Source organism: Bidens hawaiensis, unplaced genomic scaffold, assembly GCF_021521415.1.
Source record: "Bidens hawaiensis isolate Kalapana, Puna unplaced genomic scaffold, B.hawaiensis_p1.1 tig00010256_1, whole genome shotgun sequence".
NCBI classification, from domain to species: domain Eukaryota; kingdom Viridiplantae; phylum Streptophyta; class Magnoliopsida; order Asterales; family Asteraceae; genus Bidens; species Bidens hawaiensis.
In genome coordinates, this window is record NW_027491777.1 from 921,301 (window position 1) to 931,654 (window position 10,354).

General features: G+C 35.4%; 1 protein-coding gene across 1 annotated transcript; it reads right to left on the bottom strand.

Annotated features, from left to right (window-relative positions):
- Positions 1-214: 214 nt before the first annotated feature.
- LOC143534681 (glutathione S-transferase PARB-like) lies at positions 215-6,581 on the bottom strand. Its single transcript, XM_077029120.1, has 3 exons — positions 6,435-6,581; positions 6,295-6,343; positions 215-774 (listed from the first exon to the last, which is right to left on the bottom strand). The coding sequence occupies exons 1-3, from the start codon at positions 6,579-6,581 to the stop codon at positions 329-331; spliced, it is 642 nt and encodes a 213-aa protein (XP_076885235.1). The 3' UTR covers positions 215-328.
- Between the last annotated feature and the right edge of the window lie 3,773 nt (positions 6,582-10,354).

The window sequence follows — 10,354 nt, forward strand, 5'->3', positions numbered from 1 at the left end:
TACCTTCACATTTTTTAAAATATCCTTTAAATGTAAATGTCTTATATTTCTGAAACACGAACCCGAGACCTTGGAAATCCAATTTATGAGCGGAATAATCTCCATTAACTGTTCGGTTAATTGAACTGTTGTGATGTTTATGATTTTTAGAACCATAAATCCCTAATCTTTTTCATAACATGGTTTGGCCTGTCTTAACGTTTATAAGGACAAACAAAAAAAATGAATAACCTTACTAGCAAACAACAATAATTGTTAACATACATTCATTTTATTCTGGCCAAAATGTTCACATACATCAAACACTACGTATAATCAATTCTCACGTTCACTTTGGAAACATGGACGTAACCTTCACCCAAGCCGGCCTGGAAAGGATATCAAAAGTCCACTCGCTAACACGCGGCCGCGCATCAAACAAACTCTTCACCTTTGTCCCCATCAAGATATGCGTGTTCGGTATGTGGTGAAGATCCGCCAGTGTAAACCTATCTCTGCCCAAATACTTGCTCTCCGTCAGCCGATGTTCATACACATCAAGCAAATCCGCCAGTTTCTTCTCGAACTCAATCACAACCGCCTCGTCAGTGGTCAATCCAAATATTTGCTTAAAATGTAGCTCCCAAGTAAGCCTCGTCGACGTCGGATCAAACTTCTGACCTTCCACTTCCATCCACACCGTCTGTATAGCCGATTTCTTCGAATCCTTAAATACGAGACTCGTCCCCTTATCTGAGTAAGCCTCAGCTACATACTTTGTAATCGCCCTTGATTCTGCAACAAAATGATTACAATAAAGTGCAGGGCCGGCTCAATGGATTTTAAGGCCTAAATCGAAATGAGATTTTGTGGCAATTTAATGACAATTGTTAAAAAAAACTGAAAAAATAAATCCTTATTACATGTCCGGAACTCATGACTTGTAACTTAGCAACAACCAAGCTTACCACTAAACCAATACATAACTTTGTGTTTATTTTGTATACATTAATATGTCTACCTATAATGGGGATATTTTTATTTTTAACATTATTTTTATTGGAGGCCTTAGTTAAGTGTGGCCGAAAGTCCTTGCCTGATTTCGCTGGCCCACGGTTCGGCAGTGGCGAAGCTTGGACTAAGACACATGGGGGGGGGGGGGCGGATTCATAATGTATACAAAATTTCACAAACGAATGTGGCCGGGCTCAAATTTTCGGCCAAAAGGGCAACTTTACACTACGTATAAAAAATTTCGGCCGAAAACGGCTAAATTTGACACTGCGTATAAGACATTTTGACCGAAAACGGTTAAATATTACACTACGTATAAGAAATTTTGGCCGAAAATAGCTAAATTTTACACTACGTATAAGAAATTTTGGTCGAAAACGGCTAAATTTTACACTACGTATAAGACTTTTTGACCGAAAACGGCTAAATATTACACTACGTATAAGAAATTTCGGCCGAAAACGGCTAAATTTTACACTACGTATAAGAAATTTTGGTCGAAAACGGCTAAATTTTACACTACGTATAAAAAATTTGGGCCGAAAACGGCTAAATTTTACACTACGTATAAGAAATGTCGGCCAAAAGCGGCTAAATTTTACACTACGTGTAAGAAAGTTTGGTCGAAAACGGCTAATTTTACAATACGTGTGAAAAATTTGGGCCGAAAACGACTAAATTTACACTACGCATAAAAAATCCGGACGAAAACGGGTAAATTTACACTACTGCGTAAAAAACAGGGGGCCGGGGCCACCCCTAGCCCTAAGCAATCTTCGCCAGTGCGGGTCAGCCTTGAGAAAGTGAAAGGTAAACAACCAACAATTGTAATTAGTAAGAATTAATGATCTGTAATTAGTAATTATTACCGAATAGCTTGAAATCACCATCCTCAAACACGGGAACTTGACCGAATGCTGAGTCCGTGCAACTTGATCGTCATGGTAGCTGAATGATCGAGCTGTAATCGCTTGTTAGATTATGCAAATGGAAGAAATACATGATAGAAATATGTGGAGTAAGCGGGAGTGTATATACGAAGGTTTCTATGCATAGTTTTTTGGTGTTTTTCAAGTAGGTGTAAATAGCAATGTTTTCAACTTATCAAACCGGTCATCCGTCGATATATTCAAAAAGATGAATAATTTGACCGGTCTTAGAAAACCGGATAAATTAAGAATATTCCGAAAACACTATTATACATTTATATTTATACCTAGAGTCCGGCTATAAGAGCATCTACAACAAAAAAACATCCATAAACCGTCACATAATAGCCACATTATATTTTAAACTTTTCTTAAAAACTCAAACTTTTTCTAAAACAATAAAATTTGACAAACCTTATTAAAATATATTATACTTATATATATATAATATATGTATATATGCATGTGAGAGAGAGAAAGGGGGTGACCCCACAAACATGTCACCTTTCAAGTTTGTTGCAAGTTTGCATTCATAAATCCAACCTCCACAAACTTGCCCCACAACAAGGAAAGTTTGTCAACCGTCTATTTCCTTGTCACATAGATTCAAACCTAAGAAATTAGAGTTTGTTGTGGATGCTCTAAGTTTGACAAATAACATTCTTTTCACATCCATAAGTTTGACAAAGGGAATTCAAAATTTTTCTTGTATAAAAACATCCTTTGATTTCTTTTATTCACTAACTAAGAAATTGTTTTAATCAATATAAGCTTCCCCATTATACACCATGTTAGTTACTCGTGTGTGTATTTTGACAAGGGGCAATAGATTTCTATCTACCATAGTATATTTCCATCTGCCAAACGAAAACTAATCTGCTATGCCAATGTCAAAATCTGTTGCTACGAGATTAGTTTACAGTGAAAACAAGACTTTGTGCAGGGAAAATTTTAAAACTAAGAATATTTTTTATATCTTATTGTTGACATTGTCATTTTACTTCTTTTTTTAAGGGAAAATTCCCAAAATATCCAAAACAAGAGAGCGAAAAATAAAAAGATCCAAATTATATCAACATTCCCAAAACAACCCAATAAATATGTACTGAGGCGACGAGTTGGGAAAATAAACGACGAGATTTTTTAACCAATCAAAAGGTGACATGTGTAAATGTTCTGACACAACAGACGAGATTTTTAAAAATCTCGTCTGGTCAGACCATATTTTTAACTTAATTAACTTTTTAAAAAACCGTCTCTCCAGACGGTTTTTTTATGTTTCTCGTCTAGTCCGTTCATATTAATTATTTCTTGAGATTTGAGTTTTTTTAATTTCGTCTTGGTAGACGCATTTTGATTGAATTTCGTCTTCCAAGTTCATATTCCAAAGTTTCTTATCTGGTGGTTATAAAAGTTTAAATATCGTCTGGACCAATAGGATTTTTCGTATTCCGTCTTGACCGACAATGTCTTTTATTATTCCGTCTAATCCGACGGTATTTTTAATTATGTTTTAGGTAGACCCCACTTTCCTAAATTAAACTATCAACTTCTTCAAGTATTGATTCATCTTCATCTTTATGTTCTTCCTTTTTATCTTCAAGTTCTTCAAGTATTTATCTAGTTAGCTTTCAATTAGGTTTTATGGAATTTGATAATATTGTAGGGTACGGTATTGAACAATGTATTCATCTCCAAACGTTGAGATTATGTTACCGCCGTAGTACGATCCCAAAAACCCAGGACCCATATCCGCAACCTCGACTCGATCTCCTCTCTTATACTTCATTTCGCTAAAGTGTAGTTATGAGATTGATGGATCGGAGTTATAGATATAAGAAGATTTAGATAGGAGAATAAAAGATGATTTGAACTTACAAGATAAGAAACTTTGGAATATGAACTTGGAAGACGAAATTCAATCAAAATGCGTCTACCAAGACGAAATTAAAAAAACTCAAATCTCAAGAAAAAATTAATATGAAAGGACCAGATGAGAAACATAAAAAAACCGTCTGGAGAGACGGTTTTTTAAAAAGCTAATTAAGTTAAAAATATGGCCGGACCATCTGTTGTGTCAGAACCTTTACACATGTCACCTTTTGATTGGTTAAAAAATTTCGTCGTGTATTTTCTCAACTCGTCGCCACAGTACATATTTATTGGATTGTTTTCGGAATGTTGAGACAATTAAGATCTTTTAATTTTTCTCTCTCTTGTTTTGGATCATTTTAAAAGTTTTTCCTTTTTTTTTAATCCAGATTGGCTTAGTCAAACATTAAATAATAATGGTAAATATGAATATCCCAAAATGGCAAATATATGGTTATTGAATCGGTACACACACATAACGAAAAACATTCAAGATATCCATATCCAACCAGGCATTGGATTTAGGAGTACAAACCGATAAAAGCACACCGTACAACTCTGAGTGACATAAAAAGGGTTGCGGCAGGCGTAACTTGTTACTTGTTTGACTATCACTTTATTGTAATCGTTCTAAATTTAGTGAGAAATCTTTGCATCGGTTGTGTTGTGCTATCATCAAACATAACCTTCACTCCGAAGAATGGAAACAATTTTCATCCAAGCCGGCCTGGAAAGAATATCCGCAGCCCACGCACAGACATGTGGCCTCGCGTCAAATAAACTCTTAACCTTCGTAGCCATCAGAGAGTTCAAATTCGGCAAATGGTGTAAAATTTATCGAGAACTAAGGTACACCTCTATATATAGGGGCTCATATTCAAACGCTATATTTTGTTGTGAATGTATGAAAAAGAGGAAAACTAATAAAGTAGTTGTTTTGTGAGAGTTGAGTGTGAAAGGTTTGGAAAATAATCATAAGAAAATTTAATGAAAAATATATATTCTAATTAAATTATGTAGATATAGATGTAGGTTTCAATGTAAATACTCTTAAATTGATTCGGTTGCATACTTGAAACCGAATAAACATTCTTGTTTATATGACTATAGTAATTTAAATTTAAGAATTTTTTTTTTTGAAAATTATTAAAATTGCTATTTTGATCCACAAGTTTGACAAAACAAATTCAAATTTTTTCTTGCATAAAACATCCTTCGATTTCTTTTATTTTTTTAATAAAGAAATTGTTTCAATTAATATAAGCTTCCTCATTGTGTACATCTACCATAGTATATATCCATATGAAAACGAGAAAGAATCTACTACGCCAATGTTAAAATCTGTTGCTACGAGATTAGTTTACTGTAAAAACAAGATTTGGTGCATGGAAAATTAGAAATTTAAGAACATTTTTTTATCTTATTGTTAACATGGGGAAGGTTAACGTACAAATGAAATTAACATGCTAAACGTGAGAATCAAGTAGAGTAATTATATATACAAGTAGAATAATTATGTAATTGCATCATAGAGTAATTATCATAGGATAACTACATAATTACTTTACCTGTATATATAATTACTCTATTTGATTCTCACACTTAACATGTTAATTTTTTTTATTTGATCTAAACCCTTGTTGACATTGTCATTTTTCCTATATTTTTATTTTAAATCCTGACTAATTGGCTTAGTCAAACATTGAATTATGACCAAGAATGGTAAATATGAATACCCCAAAATGGCAAATATATTATTATTATACATGCTTACTAAATCGGTACACGCATACCCATAAACATTCAAGATATCCACATGCAACCAGACATTGGATAACTCTCAATAACAGTAACAAAATTGGTTGAGGCGTTTTATTATAATTGTTTTGAGTTTTATGTGAAATTTTTGATCGGGTTGGGTTGTACTTTCATCAAACATAACCTTCACTCCGAAGCATGGAAACAATTTTCATCCAAGCCGGCCTGGAAAGAATATCCGCAGCCCACGAACAGACATGTGGCCGCGCGTCAAACAAACTCTTAACCTTCGTAGCCATCAAAGAATTCAGATTCGGCAAATGGTGTAAATCCGCAAGCGTGAAGCTATCTCCGCCTAAATACTTGCTCTCCGTTAGCCGTTGTTCGTACACGTCAAGCACGTCCGCTAGCTTCTTCTCGAACTCCACCACTAACGCCTCATCAGCCTCCCGTCCTCGGTGGAGCACATTAATATATAGCTCAATAGCCAGTTTATGAGACGGTAAATCGAATTTCTGAGATTCAACTTCCATCCACACGGATTGTATCGCCATTTGCTTCGGATCCTTCATCATCATACTCGTTCTTTTATCCGCGTAAGCGTGCGCTACATATTGCGTTATCACTCTTGATTCTGCCACAAATTTGCAAATGCGAAACCGAAAGTAACTAAACTAATGCATCAAATGTTGAAAATTGAAATCTAACATTTATATCATTCATGTAAAGTTTTATTTATTACCGAATACTGTGATATCACCATCCTCTAGCACCGGAACTTGACCGAACGGCTAAATATTAATTCCAAACAAAATTAATAATTAATCAATCATATATATACACATGTATTGATTGAATATCGGGTTATATATGTATACATACGTTGCGTGAAAGGAATTCAGGTGTTTTGTGTTCCCGGTTGGCCATGTGCACCTTCACGAATTCGACGTCTATATCCTTCTCGAAGAGGCTGACGAGAGCCCTAAGTGTCGCGTTTGAAGGTACAAATCCGTATAATTTGACTGCCATTGCTTTCGGTAAGCGGTAAGATAATAAAATACTGAATAACAATGTATGTATAGAGATTAAAAGGAACCCTAGAAAACAGACTAGATTATAATAATAATAACTCCTCACTTCTAAGCGTTTATGCGTCACGTGGCGCTCATATATAAAGAGTTATGGTTTTTACAAAAACAATGTGTAGTCATAACTTTCCACCCCTGGACGTTATGTGCCACGTGGCGTCCGGTCACTTTTACACTTTTTTGTTTTTTTTTTTAAATTTTTTTATTAAGAATAATCAAATAACAATAATATTTTATTAAATAAATATTACATTAAAATAAAAAAAACCACTCGTCTCCATCGTCTTCACCTTTGTCGTCTTCGCCCTCGTCGTCGTTGTCGTCTTCATTGTTGCCCTCGTTTTGATTCTCACTTTCACCAGGCAAACGCCGATTCATCCAAAGATGTTGGACCAAATCCCCATTTAGTGCGTTATGTATCTCTCTTGACCGCAAGAAATCCGAGTTTTCGAGTCTTTGCTGTGACATTCGTCAAGTTTCGGTGTTGTATTTGTATCCGTTTTATTACCATTTTGTAATCGGATCTTTATATTTAATAAAAACATCCATTTATTAATTATGTCTTTCGGTTTTGTCTTTACTATAATTACGCGTATTCTAAATCGTTTAAAGTATATATTGTTTGCACTTTTAACCTCTACACTATAATGTTTACCACAATTGACCACCAAACCAATCTTGAAGGACTTGTTTGCAAATATTATTCAAACTCCCTCATTCCCTCTTCCTTTCCCGTCACCGCCAACAGCCCCCCTCCCCTTTCCATATCTCGCTTCTAATTAACCCATAAAATCCGGAATTTGGTTTAAATTTATTGATCCTTAACCTTCACGCCAACCATATGTATGGAAAGAAAGCGTCATTGACAGCTAATCGCATCAATACGAATCATTTTCGTTAATTATGAGCGCGGACTGAATCGACCTCGTTAGCCTATAAATACGAGTTCAAAACTCAATTAAATTGCTCCACACCATCACCTCACTATCACGAAGCAAACCCCTAAGTCAATTGCATCTAAACAGCTGTTCTAGGTCTCGTTTGATATCGCGTTCTTGGCCGAAACCCTAGTTCTCGTTCTCCTTCAATACTTCATCATATTAGGTAATCTTTATATGGGTTGGGTTCGGCTTTGGGCGTTTGATAAAACCCCTCTATCAGTTTTTATCATCAGAGCGTTTATAATCTTCAATTGGGATCGATTAGGTTTAGGGTTTATAATAGAATTAGGGAAAACCAGAACTATTATATTTAAATATTTGTTCTTATGTTCTAAACAAAATACAAACTAGTCCAGATGGTCAGTGGCATTTCGTTAAACCTTGAAACGGCCTGGGGCGCGGGTTCGATTCCCCCAGGCCCGGTTTTTGTTGATTTTTTTTTATATTAATTATTTTTAAACCTTTTTAATTATTAAATACTTTACTATATTAAAATAAATATTGTTTACATTCGTTTAACTAAACTGAACCCCATTGAACCTTTAAAATAGAGTTTATTTAACGTTCTCGTGTGTATATATATATATATATAATTTGGAATATATATATTTTAAGTGGTTAAACATATAGTTTTCGTTTAATATTCCAACACGATTTATAAGAATAACTAAACTAATAAAAGTTTTAATTATACTTTTGAAAACCCGTTTTAAATATACGTAACAAACTAACGATCCTCAAATCTGTTATAAACCTATTTTGTTTTATATTCATGTTTAGTTCGTTCTTTTCGCTTTAGATATTTATGTTGTTTATACCTTATAACTAGGACGAATTTTCGGGACTTCTCGTGAAACCACCTAGTTGCTTTAACTGTTACCATCTCCTCGATACCGCATTCCCTATTCCAAGTGAGTTCTTCATAACCCCATTTTAACGCTTTTAGTATTTTTGGGGTGTAGCATGTCACAAGTTTTTACCTTGTTAGTTATATGCTTATTTACAAACTGATTCACAATTTGCGTACATGTTAATATTATACTTGCATATTGTTTATGATCATACGTGAACTTGCTTGCAACGTGTTTACTATTTTTATGGTGGAAGTTACGCAAACGCATACACATAGTGGGAGGGTCCAACGGGACGTACCTACGCCGTCTAACGTTACGACTTCGGTTGTTCGTAAGGTGGTTCTCATTTCCCCTATTACTACGGCCTCGGCTAAAGGAACGGGAGGACGACATTTATTGATTTCATCTACTTTACGCTTGGATATTTATTACATTACGAATGTTGAATCGTGGTTTTTATATATATGTATACTCGAAAACTTATGAAAACTCACAAACTTAATTGTTGACAAATATATTATTTTCAACGTGCTACAGGTTAAATCGATGTCATGCTAAGGATGAAGATCATTAGTATACCTTAGGATATTTGAATAAAGAACTTATTTATTGTTTTGATGAAGTGTTTCTTTTTTGTTATTTTTAATTATGAATAATTGTGTACTTGCTACGTTACGAAATGAAATGATATAATTATTGCCGCTTTAAATAGTGTTACGAGCTATGAGTGATCTGTACGTTACACCCGGACGTATTCAGCTTAAAGCCGGGGTGTTACATTTGCTCCGTACTTGCTGGAGTTCGTGGTGGCTCCGAGTCCGGTATGAAAGTTGGACATATTGCTCTTCTCTCATCCTCGATGATCATGTTATGCATTATGAAACACACATACATAGCATATTTCATCCTTTCTAAAGACCATAGACGACAAGGATTTTTAACAAAATGCCAACGTAGTTGAAGAACCCAAAAACACTTCTCGATATCCTTTCGTGCAGACTCTTGTACTTTCTTAAAATACTGTATTTTTTCATCCAACGGGTCTCTGAATGTTTTCACGATTATCGCATACTCTGGATATATTCCATCACCCAGATAGTACTCATGATGGTAGAAGTTATCGCTAGCCCAAAACGAAGCGACGGGAACGGTCCCGGATATGTAACTCTTCATCACATGCGACTGTTCTAAGACGGTTATGTCATTGTTGGAACCGGGGAACACCAAAGAATGCCGACCAAATCCAAAGGTCGTATGAAGCAATCGCTTGAAGGCTGACCGTTGGTCCCTTTTGGTCACCTCGTGTGTATTGACCTCGCCATATAGTTGGACAATTAACTCATTCCCAATGCATACAATCTACACTCCCTATCATGCCGGGTAAACCATGAACCCTTGCATGGGCCTCGTAAAGCCGTTATAGATCGTTCCAACAGGGCTCTCTCAGATAATGTGGTCCATATAGTTTCAATACTCCTATATTTTACACAACTTTTATAAAATAATTTATTAAAGTAAACAAGTTATATAATTACTTAAAAAAAATGAAACGCACTTTAACAAAAATACTCCAAGGTGTCCCGATTTGTTTTATCGGACATCTTTAAATACTCGTCGTTGATGCAGGTCGTGTTTCTGTAGGCGAGCACGCGTACGGCTGACGTAACCTTCTGAATAGCCGTGAATCCTAGCGTCCCTCGACCGTCCGTATTTTGCCTAAAGTAATCAAGTTCACGCTCCAAATGATTGGTGATGCGCATAAATAAATTTTAGACATCCGAAAGCGACGCCTAAAAGTCTTCGAGTTCTTGTATCTCGGCGAGTCCCCGAAGTAATCCGCCATAAACCGGTTGTTGGCTTCGGTACGATCTCGTTCGATATATGCTCTTTTTGAAACGGGGGGGGGGGGGGTGAAGGAG

What these genes read in the sequence shown, in the direction of transcription:
- LOC143534681 (XM_077029120.1), bottom strand. Translation starts at nt 6,581, where the DNA reads ATGGCAGTCAAATTATACGGATTTGTACCTTCAAACGCGACACTTAGG. An exon ending in CTGAATTCCTTTCACGCAAC is followed by an intron (nt 6,344 to 6,434) that starts GTATGTATACAT and finishes ATTAATATTTAG; the next exon opens with CCGTTCGGTCAAGTTCCGGT. An exon ending in TGGTGATATCACAGTATTCG is followed by an intron (nt 775 to 6,294) that starts GTAATAAATAAA and finishes ATTTTGTTGCAG; the next exon opens with AATCAAGGGCGATTACAAAG.